This window comes from Galendromus occidentalis, unplaced genomic scaffold (assembly GCF_000255335.2).
Source record: "Galendromus occidentalis unplaced genomic scaffold, Mocc_1.1 scf7180000077450, whole genome shotgun sequence".
Classification (NCBI taxonomy): domain Eukaryota; kingdom Metazoa; phylum Arthropoda; class Arachnida; order Mesostigmata; family Phytoseiidae; genus Galendromus; species Galendromus occidentalis.
Window position 1 is genome coordinate 560,405 of NW_003805438.1, and position 17,413 is coordinate 577,817.

The window sequence follows — 17,413 nt, forward strand, 5'->3', positions numbered from 1 at the left end:
GATAAAACGCCGGGACCCGCTTTCGAGAAGCGTACACTTTGAGGGTGCCCAGAGATGATGTGAGGGATTACTGGAAAGCGACACTCGTTAAGAGCGGGGAGGTCAAGCCCAGCCGAGGAAAATTTCCCATATTCTCTGCCGAGATTGACCCTTCATCGCTGTTTTCCAGCGTGAAGTCTATTACATTCCGGTATTGAAGAACTATTGGAGTAAGAAACTATCGGTAGAGATCAAGTGCGCCGAGATAGGCGAATCACTTAAACCAAACTTCAAGAGGAGGTTCAAGTCGAGCGGCTCTCATTTCGTGACATCGAATTCTCTCCACTGACGAATGCTGATCTCGCTTGTTCCGCTTCGAAGCGCCTGGTGGCAAGGGCAACGGCTCTTTAGATTCTCCGAATAGAATCCGCCTATGAGCGGGCGATGTTAATAATATTGGTCGTCTCCATTACTTCTCGCTAGCATCCTATTGGAGGCGATTTATCGAGAATCCGAGTACGTACATATTCCTCTGTTAGACAGCATTCGGGGCGGAGATTCTATTTCATAGATATGCGCTGTTCCTTCGAGTAGCTCGCAGATTCCGGAATTCAGGTCAGCAGATGGATAAGAGGACGCAGGTATCCGTTGGGATACCCGTTCAAGGTCAATGATTCCCTACGCGACATCATGAATTCGCGGGAGGCGCGGGATCTTCCGGTCCGTCATGGACAGTCTCTCGCACCGACTCCTGAGTAGGCTTCGCGAAAAACCGCAAATTCCATGAGAAACCGCGGTCATGAACCGCGGTTATTTGCTCTCCTCCTTAGAGTCCCATGTTGAAGAAAAACCGCAATCGCGGTTAGTAGCCACAAGTCGCGAAGCCGACTCCTGACCGAAGACGAGTTTCGTCATCCAACTCGGACCGAGCTTCGTCACCGCTCGTCGGTTTCGACTTCATTCGCCACTGCGAGTAGCGCCGAATCACGTCTTCTGTCATCGGAGATTCTTCTCTGGGCACTTCTGACTGAGCTCAAGACTTCGATCGGGCTGCTCACGTCCCCGCCGCAGCAGCGTACGTCGAGTCGAGCTGTCAGTGTGGTTGGTAACCTCAACAAAGCACGGAATTTCCTCAAAAGTCTACGGCGTCCAGCAGGAGTGCTCGGAGCGATCTCAGAAAAACTCACAGACGAGCGTCGACGATCAGAGAACGCCAAATGCGCGGGAGAATCATACGAGAAAGTTTTTCGCGCCAGCTGATCCAGTGGGGAAGCATCGGAACATGTGCTCGAGGGCTCCGGCAGTTGGCGCCACACTTGCAACGTCTCTGAATGGTGGACAGGAAATACTGTTTTAAACAGCGTCGAGACCTATTCTGAACACCTTGTCTTCGTCTCGAAACTAGCTCCTCGAATGGAATGGATCCAGGTCCGCTATCTGTTCTGATGTTGGGCACTGGGTCTTGGAATGCCGCAAGCTATCTCCCAGAAGATCTTCCAAAGATACGTTTGTGCAGATACGTTCAAGAATACCCGTTGTTCCCGAAACACGTGGCCAAAAAGCTGTGCCTGTCGGACCCCGAAGCCTCGAGACCCGAGTGCGCGGAGGACACTTCGCCGAGCCGGTCAAGGCTGTAAATATCGAACCCCCATTGACCTTGTGGCGAATCTACATATGTAGTTGATTTCTCAGTCCCGACGGCTTCGAACGTACCTTGACTGAATCGAGTGGATACATGAGACAGTGCTCCATTATTCCCGCTACGGCTCCGGCCATCATGTGCACCCCGGTCGAGGCCGAGGGCAAACTTTCGTACTCATCCTCCATGCCGTCGCCGGAGAGCGAGCTCGAGGCAAAACCCGAAGTTTTCGACAGGTCCGACTCAGACTCGATATGACTTGTCAATCTTCTAGGCGGGAGCCGCGCATTGGTCAGGTGTTGCTATAAGTTCGATCGAAACTGCTCCTGCTCTATCGGGGAGAAAATTTACACTTTATGCCACTGCCACCACCAACCACACAGCCGTAGACCAGAGCAGCAGCAGGACATGCAAAGTCAAGATGGGGGCCTTAGCAGACGACAACGTCGGTCTAGATAGTCGTGTTCCCTCCTTTGACAGGGACCGTATTTCAGCAGGTCTCCAGGAGCTTCGGATGAGGAACACTTCCGGAATGTCCCGCCGCTGATAGAGGAAAGTTCAAATTCGAAATGCGGGGCTAGAGTACACGCGGAACGTTCTGTTTACATCGGAATCGCGCTCCCAGAGCCCAGCTTTTTCTGAGCTGCTTCTAGTGAGCAGAGTTGACGTTCGCGCTGCGTAGACTGCCAAACTGCCAAGTAATCGGAACGGACGATTGGCTTCCCCTCGAGCGGGATTCTTCAATTTTAGGTGCCGGGGATCGAGTCGAAGGGCGGGAGAAAGGTGGATCGAGGAGAACCGAGGAGGAAATCCCAAAGCGAAGTTTGTTCATGAGTTCTAGCAGAGCAACGATTTACCGAGACATTGACAGTCGAGCGCGGTCTCTTATCCATACTCCATGCTTCATTTAGATCGATCGAGATTCAAATCGAGACACTACAAAAGGTGTGGACCTCGACTCAGGTCCCCCACGCCTGAATAATTGAAGTCTTCGATAATAACACTAAACTCCAGGAGAACCAGGGAGAAGTCAACAGGGAGAAATATTCAGGAGAAGCGCGGGAAAAGTTCACGAGATCGAAACAATATCTTCACATGAAAAGGCGGCGGTTCCCAAAGAGTTGAAGGTCTTCTTGAAGACTTCGCAGATGCCATCATGGATTGGAACCGAGCTTCAAGATTCAAGACAAAAGGGATATATCAGGGGAGAAGGGAAGGTCGACAAATCTTCACAAGATCGAGTCGCTCAACGAGTCCCGTAGCTCATGAGAGGCTCCGACCTCAAGACATACCTAGATCCAGGAGCCCCCTAGAAAGTTTGAGGAATTCGAAATGTTGACGATTCTGTCCCGAACGCAGCTTGAGGACATGATCGTGTTCATTGTTCGCCGTGGCGGAATGGGGGTGCGACGGCTTCGGAGAAGATGCGGCTTGGTCTCACCACTGAGCGAGAAACAAAAATCTCACAGGCGAGGGTGCGGTGATTGGAGGAGCATCTGAACTCGCTTGCATTCCCGGAGAAACGGTGATGAACTTGAATACGCGTATTGAGATAGATTTACTCGTAGCAATCGAGCCTAATCAGACGCCTCATCGTATCAGCTCCCACCTTCGCTCGATCCGCGGAGGGTCCGGAGAAACGATCGCGAAACCCGCGAAAATCGTCGCCTTCGAGCAGAGATCATCATCATGAGCTTTTAGTAAACACTCGTCTGCGAGCTCTCGTGAAACAACTTCGTTTCAAGAAACTTCATCAGGTTACGTCGTTACGTCCTCTCGGCTTCCTCACTGTGAGCGGCAATGCATGTCTGAGGCATACTGTCCCTCCGTCCGCCAGGAACGCCGTTCCTCCTCTCCCCCGTTCCTGAGAGAACGCAGAGCTCGGCTGCTGCTGCTTCGAGCTGGTCGTCGTCGGGCCCGGTGAGCATCAAACAGCAGCAGCGATTGCTGTTTTCGCAGCCGCAGCGAAATTACTACCACAACCGTCAACACGAGGAGCGAGGAGGAAGACCACGGACGCATATTTGTGAGATAGTTTTTGTCGTCAGCGTTTACTTCACTCAAGTACCTGTTCGACTGAATTAAACAACCGCTCGGATGGCACTCCGCCGCTTGTGGAGCCTCGGAAGAGCCTCAGGTGAGTTTGCGCGCGGTCTTCACCGCACTGGTCCCGTTGAGAGAAACTTATGACAGTCAGCACGAACAGCCGATCACTATCCTGAACATATCCTGTATTAATGTCATTCCATGAAGGGAACCAGAGGTCTAAGTAGGTCCCCTCGTTCCTTGGTTGGGCAGAGCACGAGGCGGTCGAGAAGAACTTGCATCAGTGCTCAAGATCGAGCTCAATGTCTGAAGTTCGCCATCAGCTTTCTAAGCATGATCTATGAGACTTTCTCGATAGTTTTCCTTTGATGGTCGCTGTCGAATTCACTCTGGATTTCTTGGAACGAAAGCGCAGATTTCAAATCGAATGCTCTGATTGCGGTAGCGCTCCGATCCGAAAGTCTTATCGGAACCGGTCGAGTTGATTATGCGGAGGTGTCCGATTGAGAGGATTTCTATTGATTCGGCGGACCAACAAACGGGGGACGGACCCGTTCCGTCGACGGTGTCGTCATTGAAAATTTGCCTTCTCACGGGAAAGAATTTGATTGCTGGCTTCGGACGACAGCCCCTGTGGAGCGATTTGGTTTTGCGGATCATCGGAGGGTTATTGTAAGTGTCAAAGGAACGGCGGGCGCTGGCGTACCCAAAGTTCCGAATCGCTCCATCAGTCTGGCAGGTCGGAATCGAGTTCATACAAAAGTTTTCGCGAATTGTTCACGCGGAGATCTTATCTAGACGGAAACCTCGGAATTTCGACTCTCTCCAATTAGATTTCTCACCGATTGATATTTCGTTCCAGTGTGCCGAAATGCCTTCCCGGCGTCGGGGATACATGTTGGTGCGTTGGAAATGCAGCCGACCAAGGCTCCATTGACCGACGAGGAAAGGAAACTTCTCGAAAAACTCGGAGAGCCCGATGGTGAAACTCGCGGGTATTTGAATGAGTTGTATGCAGAATTCGATGTGGTAGCTGAAAAGAAGCGCGAACAGAGACAAGAAAAGAAGAGGATCAAAGAAGAGGTCGGTATTCCTCCATCTTAGCCATTCCTGAATGAACTGGCTTGTTGGTACTTCAAGAACACTGTTCCGTTTGGCGTAGACTCTCTAGCCAGGTCGGGTACATTTGCGCGTGAACAATCGTACACGGAGATTGTATTTCCAGCAGAAAGATGATGAAGAGGACAAACCACAGCCGAGCTCAGCGCTGGGTGCTAACGGTATGTTCTCGAGAGGGTTCCACACTTCTGCTGCGTGTCCGACAGACGCCGACAGTGTCAGCCCATCGCGGAAGGGTTCGACTAGAGCTTTCGAAGACGAATCTCGTATCATCTGGGACAGCCAAGAGATGCTGGACTACTATCCTCAGACTGAACGGCAATCGATAACACGAGGTATGCGACCCCTTTCGAGGCTACTGCGAGCTTGGAACGATATTCCTCCTGCATAGCTCTGGTTCCTCATGCCCTTGTTCTAGGAATTGAGGTTCCGCACGGCGAGAGGGGAGTTTTCGACATCGAGGTGCTAGTTGACCTCGTGAGGAAGGAAAAGTTGCAAGACATCGCCGTCATCGAAGTGGCGCCTGAAATACCTTACGCGGACTACCTGGTCATTGGAACCACGCTATCAACGCGTCAAGGAAAAGCGATTTCGTCTTTCATAAAGAAATTGGTGAGAGCTCGGACCCTCTGGGGGCTTGTAGCCGTGCGGAGCGGTGAAGACTGATTTCGAACGATTGAAAACTAATGATTCCTCCACGCTCCACAGTATAAGGAAACAAAATATCCAAAGGATCCCATGTTGAAGATAGAGGGAGAAAACTGCAGTGAATGGAAACTCATAGATTTCGGAAATATCGTCCTCCACCTGTTCGACGCGCCCACCCGGGAGAAGTACGATCTTGAAAGCCTGTGGACTGTCGGTAAGTGTCATTTTTCCATCGCGCACTGATGTCTGAAAATTTTCTCTGAGCAGAATAATGCGATTCAAAGACTGAACGAAAGATGCCGGCGAACACCCGAGCTTCAGATGAGGAGGCTCTGATCGTAATGTGATTTTTTTGTTCCTCAGGCCACGAGTTCGACGAGCTCACCACAGGGCTCAAGGAAGAGAACGAGGCTCAGGATGTTTTGGGCCAGCACATGGCTTTCGTGAGAAGTTTGTCGATGAAGACTGATAGTGTTTCGTGAATATACTCTTGTTATTGATCATAAGCTAACATAATAAAGAAGCCGGACTCAGCAAGAAAACAGTGAAGACAGCTTACCAGATTACCTTCATCTGCAAGAATTACGGAGACTGTACGGCCTCATGAAATCGGAAGGAGTCGTCCGATGCGATGTCATGGGACGAAACTGCCGGATACGTCCGTTCTCTAATTCATGAAGGCGGAGCAACAACTTCATGATCATGATTGAATCCAGGTCATGTGCACTTGGCAGAGGCTGAGAATCTGGATCCAGAATCGAGTGTTGAGCTTCGTCACAAACTGCACCGGTCTCGTTCGGAGGAGAGTGAAGCTGAAGACAGAATGCGCCATCGTGGGATTCAGATCAGCACTGTCAATCATGAGCTCCAATAGCTCCCTTCTCGCTTCTAGAAGGACGAAGTTCCCCCGCATGCTACTTCGGTATTTCCGGAGAGGAGTCCTTGGGTGTCTATGATATTCACTTTATTAAGGTCGACATTAAGAGGACAACTCGCATCGCGTTGAGCGACGGAGCGGTCGCGTAGTTAATTTAGATCAGACGCAGAAGATCTGTCGTATTGGCTTATAGCGTTTCGTACGACCTAACTGAATCTCGTCGAGAATCCGCGTACCTAATGGCAGAGACATCGTTCCAGGCGAGAGTGTCGCCTGCTGAACCCAAACCGGAGAAACTACGCTCCAGTTAGGGATTGAACCTTGAGAAGAGAGAATTTGAGATTTTCCACAAACATTAGAAAACGAATATTGGCTCACACACATCCCTGCTCCGCACGTCGAAATTATGAACTATAGAAAGGGCATTCTGGGCTCCTCTGGGAAATTTCTCCGGTCTGCATAAAAGAACGTCATTCGTTGAAATGAACGGCTCTTCTGGGACATGGGTATAAATTCACAGATCCGGAGCAGATTTTCCCAGTGGAAGCATTTCCACGGGGGTGAACGCGCGGATCTCAGTTTCGAGTCATCTTGAAGCTGGATATGATTCTGAGCTTCCGTACGGCGTTGTCCTGGGGTATATCGGGGCTCAGAGCTGCCACTATGAAGTTACAGCTCTTTAGGGGGACGAGAGCGATTTTCTGGAATAGAGCGCCGTCGGTGATTGGCTCACAACACCCCAGCATCGGAGTGCTCTCCAGAAATGACTCATTTCCCTCTTCGATAAAGCCTCCCGGATAGTAAGCCGTACTCATTCATCAAAGTTCGCTGGAGGCGGCGGCACCTGCTGCTGGGAGCCGAACCGGACTCGTGCGGGAAATGATGACTCAACCTACCTCGACGATCTGCTCGTTTTCCGAGCAAGCCAGCGGGCACCAGACGGCGATCTTCAAACGGAGTTCCTCGTGGTGCGGATCTCCAACGGTCAGGTAGTGGACTCCCTTGACCCTGATCCCATCCTCTTCGAGGCTTTGGAGGACTGTATCTTTCGTGAAGCCGGCCAGCTGCGCTAGAGAACAAGTCGGTGCATAGAGATCGCCGTTCTTTCTGAGGACGATCAGTTCGCCAAGCGTGGTGACGAATTTCTGGAGGGCGTCCGGCTCGGGCTTCGTGGTCGGCTGCACCCTCTTGTCCAGTCGGTAGCGATTCCGGAGCTTCAGTGCGTCGTCCACGGCGAAAAGCATTGTTCTCTGCGATGTCTTCTGTACTTCGCAGACATCTCGTAGATCCTCGAGCATTTCTGTCAAGCTAGTGTAACCATATAGCTCGAACTTGATGCGTTCCTTGCTCGAATGCTTGAAGTAGGCGGCGAACTTCTCCACCGATATTCCTCTGCTGTGATTGAGCAACAGCTTGGAGAGATGTGCGCGGAAGACTTCGGGGACTCTTTCTGCCCGTGAGGATGTCTTACCGATGTTGGGGTTACGTGACACAGCACAAGAACTGGACGCCATTCCTTCTCTGGTTGGCTTGCTGGTCGGAGGTCACGTTTTTCGGGCACCGGCGGGCAGGCTTTCTCGCCAAGAGTAAGGCACATCTGGACGTTCGCCCAGCACAGCTCCTCCTGTCGAGAATGTATTTCCCCTCCAACGCGCATCTGAACCTCGAAACGTGCTCGGTGTGCGCAGGGAAAAACTCTGCCGATGCTCACCATTCTTCATCCCGATTCCCGCGCAAGGGGGAAAAAAAAACGAGTTGTTCGGCAAACATTGACCTCTCCCGTTTATTCTCCATCTTCTGATTAATAACACAGCTCGACAGCCAAATCGTTACAAAGAAAGTGATAGCTATTTCGGGGTAAACCGGGGGCGCTGAATCCGAATTTCGTAACAGTTTTTCTCCATCAGGTATAGTTTCTCCGAAATTTCAATTTTTCGTTTTTTTGCCATTTTTCGTCTTCAAAAAATTCTATCTCCGCCCCTGAGTGGACTAGATCGATGAAACTTCGGTGGCGGATAGACCTCGGTTGGGGCTACACCTGGCCGAGTTTTGGTGCAATTCGTCGCAGAGGTCTCTGAGCTAGAGCCATCGGAAACTAAAAAAAAGAAGAAAAAAGTGGGAGAGGGACCTCTTAAAACGCACTTGACGGAAAAACTAGGACCTTCGGAGCGGTCTGACCTCGACAATTCGATAGAGGAGGCTTTTACGAGCATTTTGAGACCAAGCAGAGCAAAAATCGGTCGATCCGTTCAGTTTTTATTCACAAAAAACATTGAAAAATTTCAAAAACGCCTTAAAGTACGGAATTCGTCTGTGCCGACTTTTAAGCTTCGAATACATAGCCCAGAAGCTCCGTCCCGTGAGCAGACAGAAACTGCTAGCGGGAGTGCTCAACGGGCCGCAGATCCGGCGACTCATGAAGGGCCCAAACTTCATCGAATCGATCAACCCGGAGGGAGCCGCCGCCTGGGAATCCTTCGTCTCAGTCGCCACGAACTTCTTGGGGAACACGAGAGCTTCCAACTACGTGGAGTTGGTGCAGAGACTTGTAGAAAGCTTCCGCATTCTCGGATGTAGAATGAGTATCAAGGTTCATTATCTCCACGCCCACCTTGATCTATTCCCTGAGAATTTAGGGTCAATGAGCGACGAGCAAGGCGAAAGGTTCCATCAAGACATCAGCACCATGGAGGAGCGATACCAAGGGAGGTGGGATGAGTCTATGATGGCAGACTATTGCTGGAACCTCATGAGGGAAGCCCCTGATCGACCACATTCCAGACAATCGCTGACGGCTCGATTTGATGCGGATTGATCGACCTCGCTGATTTTACGGAAGATTCCAAGGGCCCAACGGTCGAAGCTTCTGCTTAAAAGCCGGAACAGACGAATTCCGACTTTTAGGCGTTTTGAAATTTTCAATGTTTTTGCGAATAAAAACTGAACGGATCGACCGATTTTGCTCTGCTTGGTCTCGAAATGCTCGTAAAGGCCTCCTCTATCGAATCGTCGAGGTCAGACCGCTTCAAAGGTCCTAGTTTTTCCGTCAAGTGCGTTTTAAGAGGTCCCTCTCCCACTTTTTTCTTCTTTTTTTTAGTTTCCGATGGCTCTAGCTCAGAGACCACTGCGACGAATTGCACCAAAACTCGGCCAGGTGTAGCCCCAACCGAGGTCTATCCGCCACCAAAGTTTCATCGATCTAGTCCACTCAGGGGCGGAGCTAGAATTTTTTGAAGACGAAAAATGGCAAAAAATCGAAAAATTGAAATTTCGGAAAAACTAGACCTGATGGAGAAAAACTGTTATGAAATTCGGATTCAGCGCCCCCGGTTTACCCCGAAATAGCTATCACTTTCTTTGTAACGATTTGGCTGTCGAGCTGTGTTATCTCCACGCCCATCTTGATCTATTCCCTGAAGATTTAGGGTCAATGAGCGACGAGCAAGGCGAAAGGTTCCATCAAGACATCAGCACCATGGAGTAGCGATACCAAGGGAGGTGGGATGAGTCTATGATGGCAGACTATTGCTGGAACCTCATGAGGGAAGCCCCTGATCGACCACATTCCAGACAATCGCTGACGGCTCGATTTGATGCGGATTGATCGACCTCGCTGATTTTACGGAAGATTCCAACGGCCCAACGGTCGAAGCTTCTGCTTAAAAGCCGGAACAGACGAATTCCGACTTTTAGGCGTTTTCAAATTTTCAATGTTTTTTGCGAATAAAAACTGAATGGATCGACCGATTTCGCTCTGCTTGGTCTCAAAATGCTCGTAAAAGCCTCCTCTATCGAATTGTCGAAGTCAGACCGCTTCAAAGGTCCTAGTTTTTCCGTCAAATGCGTTTTAAGAGGTCCCTCTCCCACTTTTTTCTTCTTTTTTTCAGTTGCCGATGGCTCTAGCTCAGAGACCACTGCGACGAATTGCACCAAAACTCGGCCAGGTGTAGCTCCAACCGAGGTCTATCCGCCACCAAAGTTTCATCGATCTAAGCCACTCAGGGGCGGAGCTAGAATTTTTTTAAGACGAAAAATGGCAAAAAATCGAAAAAGTGAAATTTCGGAAAAACTGGACCTGATGGACAAAATCTGTTAAGAAATTCGGATTCAGCGCCCCCGGTTTACCCCGAAATAGCTTCCACTTTCTTTGTAACGCGAAAAAAGTTTTTTTTTGTCGAGCTGTGTAATTTACTGCTCTCCGTTTATTTTACATTAGATAGATCTCCATGTGCCGTGGATATTAGGTGGGGAAGCTTTGGCGTATGCGTCGCCGGTCGCCGCGCTGGTGGTGCTGGGTTTCCGTTTTTTATTGGTGAGTTCAAGGAAATAATACAAGAACGCGCTAGAGGCTGTTCTCAAAAGTGGGGGAGGGGGCTCAGATAAAAGAGAGTGAAATAGTGACTCGTGTGGCTATCGTATGCTTCGTTCCGGATGTGATTATGGTGTCTATAGAGTTTTGGCCTCTCAAATGGCAGTTTCGGTAGAAAAAGGGTTGATGTATCTCCTTCGTTCTTCTTTTCGATTTCGCTCAGAAGGACCTTTCGTTCCATCGTCTGATCTCCTCGACGAGAAGGCTGGCGGGCTGTTCGAACTCGGCGAACATGTGGCATTCGTTCACCAATGGATCCGTGGCGGAGGAACACACGATGCCGAAACAGCTGGAATTCGGTTCTCCAATTAGAGAGGCTATGAGGAGCATTCACTCCGTCATGACCGACTGATTCGGGATGAATCACCAGAGCACTATCCCATATTGTTACAATTACACGCAAATGGTAAGCGGGCTCCACCGATGAAAGGATAAACGCGAAATGGTCACGTGGACTCTACCTCGGTGCTCTGCTGTCGCCGGAGACTTCGTCGCGGCATTCCCAGTGCCGGTGTGCGGGGTCCATTTCGCAATATCGGAAATTCTTCATGGGGAAATGCATCCGGAAGAACAGCCTGAAGAAATTCAGATGATTCCGTTGATGCGAGAAATTAAAAACATTCTCGAGCCGAAACCCTCCTCGGAATACGATATCTGGAAGATTTCCATGAGGAGGCCTACCGGTGCTCATGGTCGGTGAGCGTGATGCCTTCGCCATTAACTTTCATAACCACAGCAGCCGTCGGGATAGTTTTGCTCCGTCGATCAGCGAAGAGATTGTCGAAGCCGTTTTTGACGGCGTGTGGACCCGTCAACATTCCGATCTCGTGGGAGCCTTCCAATCGGAACATTCGAGTTAGTTTTGGGCTCCAATATGGAATCAAGCTCAATCTTTTTCGACAGCCCGTTCCGAGAGTCGAGGAGCGGGCCCTTTCAACAGTGGAGCGTTCCGTCCAGCTTTTGTCGTTGAGTTCAAGTCTCCGCAAAAACCGTATAATCGGAAGTATTCCGTATTCGCCCTCGCCGAACTCCGATTAGAGGGGTCAGAACTCACCGAGATAGATCACTATGAAGGCGACTCCTTTGCCGTAGTCCGGAACAACGCCGACGAGCGATTGTAGAAGTTTCTCCGCGCTCTTAGGCTCGATGGGGGCATCGGTGAGTAGCAATCGGTAGGGCAGCGACAGAGGTGTCAAGCTGTGCTGGTAAACCAAGGCGTTGAGAGAACCGAAAATCGGCTCGATGTCTGAGCCTCTGACACGGACACCACCTGGTGCAGGTTCGATGAGAAAATGGCGCACCTGAAACGACGGTCCCTAATTCCGTAGGAATCATCATGCTCTGTAGATTGAAAACGCGCTCACGCTCTCTCGGGGGAATATTTCTCCGATGGAGCTTCTCGAGTCGAAGAACGACTCTCCTTCACTGTCCTGGTGTCCATTCCCAAGCCCCCGAGTCAGCGACTTGGACTAATTTCTTGACCATTCCGTGAACTTTCGTCGAGAGAACTCACCGATTCCTCCGGAGTTTTGTGCTCCCCTCGATCAGGGACCTTCATGGCGAGTCCGTAACCACCAGGATAGCTCGTGCTGTCTCGGACTATGAAACTGCCGGGAGGTTTGTCCTTGAGGAATTCTATGGCAGCGTCACGGGTCATGTTCGGACGGTACCAGTGAGCCGATGTCACGGAGCTCGGCATGTTTAGCGGTTCCGAAGACACCGGGATTATGAGCCTGAAAAATGAGAATGCGATTTCTGAAGGAAGCGGTCTCATGATGAGAAGCACGAGCTCCGAGTTTCGACTATATTAGGCAGAGGCTACGAATTCGCCCCAGACGCTGCTCCGGACGCATGAGCAAAGAGACGAGAAGAGTTGAGAAAGCCTATCGGGATGATATTCCAAGAGGAAAAATTTACTTCGGTGGCGACACTCTCTCCGGTGTCAATCGGTGGAGTTTCTCGTTAGACGCTGATAGATGCTCAGCTGTTTTCAAAAGACTTTCGTTGACTGCGTGGAGAGTCGCGAGAGCGTGCGGAGACACCGACCGATACGTTCTCTCGGGTGAGGACGAACGCAATCTGGAAAATTCACCATGGAGATGTAAGAACCATACGAAAATCAAAACATCGGAAACCAACAAGAATTAATTCTTTAGTTCATTTTTCGGTATAGTCTGAGGTTCAAATCGAAACCCCATCTGAATAATCACTCACGTGTTCACTGGACTCCGCGACTGCGATCGCCTGAACGGAGGTGGAGTCCGGGCTCTCGTGCGATGTTTCAGGGATTCACTTCGCTCGAGTTCTTGTTTCTGTTTGTCCGAAATTTCGTTCATCTGGCGGACTATCTCAGGCACGATCTGCAATCATCGACGCAGCAGGTTTAGGTCACCTGAACTGAGCGCTCACCAAGTTCAAGTTCGAGCAACTTTGTCCCCTTCTCGACTCTCTCTCGCGTTCTCTGTCATAAAATTGGTGTGTTGTCGTCTTTTGTGAACCTGCTTATCATCGGAGGCCCGCCCGCGGGCGAGAAAAAAAAATACTCGCGCGGATCTCACGAGCATCGATATGTCACCTCGGGCGGCCTCGCTCGCCCGTTCGCATGTACCGCTCGAACGATCGAAACATTTCAATGCTTTGTGTGCGCTCCCGAAGCTCGTGAATATTCTCACCCAGCTAGAGACAAACGCTATGCAAAGCGATCGGGGGGGCCTTCCGACCGCTCCGAGTGAGTTTGATGTCTGGACCCTACTGCACAGTTCCCCTCCACAGCTCGAGTCCTCGCGACCTTTTTTATTTTTCATATAAATGCCCCTCCATCCTTCGGCGAAGAAGATCGATGTCCATGATCGTCCCGTACGGAATCGGTCCATCTTGGACGGACTGGGTCTTCCCGGAGTGAAATATTCCATCGTAGTGAGGACATCCGTCGGAACTTCGCGGAGAAGCCCTGCTTGATCATCGGAGCGCTGACCAAATGATTTACCACGATGTTTTACTAGCGACTGGAATTGTGCCAAACGCCCGAGGACGACGACGACGGCTCTGTTCGTGTGTTAGCTGTGTCAACCTGTTCTAGGTCTAACCCCGTCGGGCGGTTGCCGCTCGGACGCGGAGAAAAGCGCTCATAGAAGAGAAACCTACCCGTGAAAGCCCAGGATGGAACCCGGGTCCGGTATCTGTGAGAGAACATTAACAAACATGTTTCACTCCGGAACACTTCCAAAGGCAGTAAAGCTTCTCTCCTCGATGCTCCACTCTACGGGCTGCGGTAGAAGCTCCCACGGAGCTTTTCACCAAATATTGGGAGTCCCCGTATCTGGACAGAATAAGTCCGAACGTCGGCATGAAAACAACATCACGCGATATACGGTAGACGAAAGCAGAACAGAGCACGCACCGGAGCACTGATGTCTATGGACGGATAGACCGCGAAACGGCTGTGGCAGAAGAGAGCGCGTTGCCATGAGGAGCACTTTCACTCCGGTTAAGGGTAGCGGTATCTGGAGACGACCCGTCACGACTACAGAATAATGACGAGTCGTCATGAATATATGTATTTTTTTTATCAGGCCGGCTGTTTTCCCGTGTTTCAATTTCCCTCTTCCGTATCGAATCGCTGTTTGGCAGCTTCACCGAGACTGTGTGAGCTACCGGAGCGACTCTCTCGCTTAGCGGGGAATGCGTGTGGAATCTGGCCATCGAGAAATTTCCCGTCCCGGTGAGAGAATTGAAAATAATTTCCGGGCCTGAGCATATGCAATCGACGATCCTGGGGCTCACCAATCGGGTAGGGGTTGTTGGTCGGACGAACTCCTCCTCACGTTCCCTCTGCATCCGCTCCTCTCTCTCGAGTTGCGCATACGTCGACCTTGTGGGCAACGAGGTCTGACGTTTCAGCGCGGGTCGCGGACTGGAGGCGACGGGAGACCTCGGCGAGATCGCGGCTCGTTGAGCGTACGGCATCGTGTGAGCGGCGTGTTGCTGGAAATAGATGATCCGAAAAATGAAAACGTGACGAGGGCTCTTCGCCCGACCTGCTGTGACAGCTCCGAATTTCCATACTCACCGGAGGCTGAATTTTCCGAGACATGGTCTCGTCTTTTTTGATAATCGTGACGACAGGTTTCCCGGGACCGTCGGTCTCGGCGTCCAGAGAGTATTTGAGTTCATTGAGAAGACGACCCTCAGTTCTTCGTTTGTATGAGTTTCGGTCGTCGTCGGTCTGCTTCTGAGCCAGGATATGTTTCTTCCACTCAAGCCAGTTTGAAGGCGAGTACTCGCTGTAACGATCGGAAAATAAATCCAATTAAACACATTGGAATCTGTGACGGTGCGGTTCCGTTGCGGTCGCCAGTGCGAATCGAATTACCGCACTGATAGAGCGCGGATCAAGCATCGAAATCCAGTACATGAATCCATGATCTCGAGAATCGGCTCGAGTAGGTGATTTTTTTCCGAATTCATGTGAAGAACCAGATAACACGATTCCATTGATTTCAATTTTTGCGAGGTCCGGTGCGAGTGTCAGATTATCATGGAGATTCGCTGAGGACGTATTAGCGCATCCAGAACCTCGAAGACGGAAGAGGCATTCCGATTGGTGTCTTCATCCCGAGCGCGTGAGATAAGCCTTTCGAGCGGAAACTTGTGGAAGGGAAAAGCTATTCGCGGCTCATCACCAGTGATAACGAGTAGTTACAGAACCGTGTCCATTACGATCGCTGCGGGCAGCCGTTAAGGACGCGGAACGTCGTTCGGTGCCAGTTTTTAAGGAATTGAGAGTTCAGTCCTTGATTAAGACAGACAGATTGACAGATACGAAAGGCATGGCATTCGTCTCGATGCGACACGGCGCTCAAGGTCGCGGGTTCGTCTCATCGAATTGAATCGCTTCGGATACGCGAAGCCATCGGTCGAGCGAATCCGCTTCCCGATCGATCCTTCTGGTCTCTTCCTTCATCTCTAATCCGTCTCGGAGAAATTCCCTAATCCTTCGCACGCTTCGGTGCCACGCGTCCACACTTAAAACTACGATTCGTGATTGGCTAACCACAAAGATTATGACACCGAAGACCGTCGGAGATCTAGAGCTCTTTCCGAGCCTGAAGCACGCGGCCATGCGCGAGATATCGAACAGAGAAGGAGGATTTCGCGGAACTCTTCAGATCCGAGACTCACCAGTGGAGCACCGCGGCCCGATCGTCCTTGACGACGACCAGAATAGTGCTAGGTTGAAGCATTGGAACGCTAATGACGAGTGGCAGCATTCGATCAGCGGCACCGAGAGAGCCCTCCCCTCCGAGTGAGTTACCTTCTCTTCGGAATGAAGAAAAGCGAATAGAAAAAAAACGCGCGTTCTTGGGACCGCTAGGCAATCTTTTCGACGAATCGACCATTTACAAACATGAAGAGGAGTCTCTGTGCTGCCGAAAAATATCGGACGAGAGTCGGACTCGGTGAGTGAGCAATCGTCGGAGTGCTCAATGCACTGCCGCTAAACTGGCGTCGATTGAGCCTCGGTTAGGCTCTTAGCGTCGTCGTCGTCGGAAAGGACCAAAGGACAGATTTACGACGCGGCGGTGGTGCCGACGTCGCCGCGGCATCCTAGTCAACATATGGTTCCTCCGGCTAAGTGCATCTGACGCTATCGGTGGGAACTCCATAGAGAATTTTTTTGTTACACCACGCTTCACATGGTGGGATGGGAGACTTCCACTCTTTGCCGTCGCTGTCTCCAAGAGCGGGATGCGAGGGGATTGTCCTCTTAGAAACGGGTAATCTCGGTCGAGGAAGAGCGAACGATCGTCACTTACTATTCGGGCTCGATGCTCCTCAGATCACTCTCTCCCGGTGGCCGCTTGCCCACACCTTCGGTGACGTATGAGCTTTCGGCGAGCATTTTTCTCTTCTGTAGAACTGGACTATTCGGATGAATTCCATAAGAGAACGGCGAGCACGTCCTGCGGGAATGGAATGGTTTACTCGCTTCCGTCGGTGACACGGGCGAGTATTTATAGTAGTTTCGGGGCGACAACGGTGCAGGTGGATGCATCTGCAAGGAGGAGGAATAATTTTTCTATTTCATTCTGATATCTTTAACTCCCCGGAGTTGTACCTAGATCCAGGTGGGATTTCCGTAGGGATCGAGCGTGGAGCTCCTGCGTGGGTCCGGAATCCATCCAGGGCTCAGAGAAGGGGGAGAACCGACATCCTCTCCCAACGGAAATGTCTGCCTCGGAAACTCAAATTCAAGACTGAGAAGCTCGGAATGACATGAAGTTTTGTAAATCCATCAAAAGCATCAGCTGCATGGAATGCCCGAATTCGAACCATCTATGAGACGCGTGATCTGCCCGAGCTGCGAGGTGATCAAATATTCGAGTCTCTTCTCACGCGAACAGCTGTCCGATGAAAGTAGCTGCAAATGGAGAATATTCTGCCCTTTTATGGGAGCGAATGGTGTACCACAACCAAGATCAGGAGCTCGTTTATTGGTTCGATGAGCGATCGAGTCCTGACTTGCATAACACTGAGCTTTCGTACGGCCTTGATAATTAGTCATAGGCCTCGTACGCCCACGTCCGTGGCCTATACAGGCCGGCGAGCAGGCCCTCAGACGGGCAAGCAGGTAGACGGACCGAGCGGCGAACACGCCCGTCTCTCTGGTGGTCTATCGCGTTCTGTAGAACGAGTCGACTCTACAGTAGAGCTTTGTGCTGCTCTACAAAGCGGA

The 17,413-nt window shown here is 50.9% G+C and overlaps 4 protein-coding genes across 4 annotated transcripts in view; 1 reads left to right on the top strand and 3 right to left on the bottom strand.

The window, feature by feature from the left end:
* The window catches only part of LOC100908364 (mitochondrial iron transporter mitoferrin), a 14,178-nt gene extending 12,134 nt beyond the window's left edge, over positions 1 to 2,044 (bottom strand). Inside the window, exon 1 of the mRNA XM_018639666.1 lies at positions 1,693 to 2,044. Within this exon, the coding sequence (XP_018495182.1) occupies positions 1,693 to 1,806 (114 nt within the window). The 5' untranslated portion in view covers positions 1,807 to 2,044. The remainder of the gene's footprint in view (positions 1 to 1,692) is intronic.
* A 1,293-nt stretch (positions 2,045 to 3,337) lies between these two features.
* RsfS312 (ribosomal silencing factor RsfS-like protein, 312) lies at positions 3,338 to 5,973 on the top strand. Its single transcript, XM_003743692.3, has 6 exons — positions 3,338 to 3,755; positions 4,527 to 4,747; positions 4,890 to 5,118; positions 5,202 to 5,395; positions 5,492 to 5,645; positions 5,795 to 5,973. Exons 1-6 carry the CDS (start codon positions 3,716 to 3,718, stop codon positions 5,911 to 5,913), a joined length of 957 nt encoding a protein of 318 aa, XP_003743740.2. The 5' UTR covers positions 3,338 to 3,715; the 3' UTR covers positions 5,914 to 5,973.
* Positions 5,974 to 6,388: 415 nt separating this feature from the next.
* LOC100905140 (uncharacterized) lies at positions 6,389 to 7,822 on the bottom strand. The gene is made up of 2 exons (XM_003743693.2): positions 7,205 to 7,822; positions 6,389 to 7,009 (listed from the first exon to the last, which is right to left on the bottom strand). The coding sequence occupies exons 1-2, from the start codon at positions 7,820 to 7,822 to the stop codon at positions 6,884 to 6,886; spliced, it is 744 nt and encodes a 247-aa protein (XP_003743741.1). The 3' UTR covers positions 6,389 to 6,883.
* A 2,705-nt stretch (positions 7,823 to 10,527) lies between these two features.
* Positions 10,528 to 16,732, bottom strand: LOC100908647 (tensin). Its single transcript, XM_003743633.2, has 10 exons — positions 16,494 to 16,732; positions 14,747 to 14,960; positions 14,461 to 14,661; positions 12,892 to 13,037; positions 12,595 to 12,756; positions 12,191 to 12,410; positions 11,732 to 11,978; positions 11,359 to 11,512; positions 11,139 to 11,252; positions 10,528 to 10,966 (listed from the first exon to the last, which is right to left on the bottom strand). Exons 1-10 carry the CDS (start codon positions 16,730 to 16,732, stop codon positions 10,837 to 10,839), a joined length of 1,827 nt encoding a protein of 608 aa, XP_003743681.2. The 3' UTR covers positions 10,528 to 10,836.
* Positions 16,733 to 17,413: the final 681 nt, after the last annotated feature.

Coding starts and splice junctions, on each gene's coding strand:
- LOC100908647 (XM_003743633.2), bottom strand. CDS start 16,732: ATGCATCCACCTGCACCGTTGTCGCCCCGAAACTACTATAAATACTCG. Junction 11,979..12,190: donor ACAAAACTCCGGAGGAATCG/GTGAGTTCTCTC, acceptor CCGTCGTTTCAG/GTGCGCCATTTTCTCATCGA. Junction 10,967..11,138: donor GGCGACAGCAGAGCACCGAG/GTAGAGTCCACG, acceptor ACCGAATTCCAG/CTGTTTCGGCATCGTGTGTT.
- LOC100905140 (XM_003743693.2), bottom strand. CDS start 7,822: ATGGCGTCCAGTTCTTGTGCTGTGTCACGTAACCCCAACATCGGTAAG. Junction 7,010..7,204: donor AAAACGAGCAGATCGTCGAG/GTAGGTTGAGTC, acceptor GCTCTATTCCAG/AAAATCGCTCTCGTCCCCCT.
- RsfS312 (XM_003743692.3), top strand. CDS start 3,716: ATGGCACTCCGCCGCTTGTGGAGCCTCGGAAGAGCCTCAG. Junction 3,756..4,526: donor GAGCCTCGGAAGAGCCTCAG/GTGAGTTTGCGC, acceptor ATTTCGTTCCAG/TGTGCCGAAATGCCTTCCCG. Junction 5,396..5,491: donor CGTCTTTCATAAAGAAATTG/GTGAGAGCTCGG, acceptor CACGCTCCACAG/TATAAGGAAACAAAATATCC.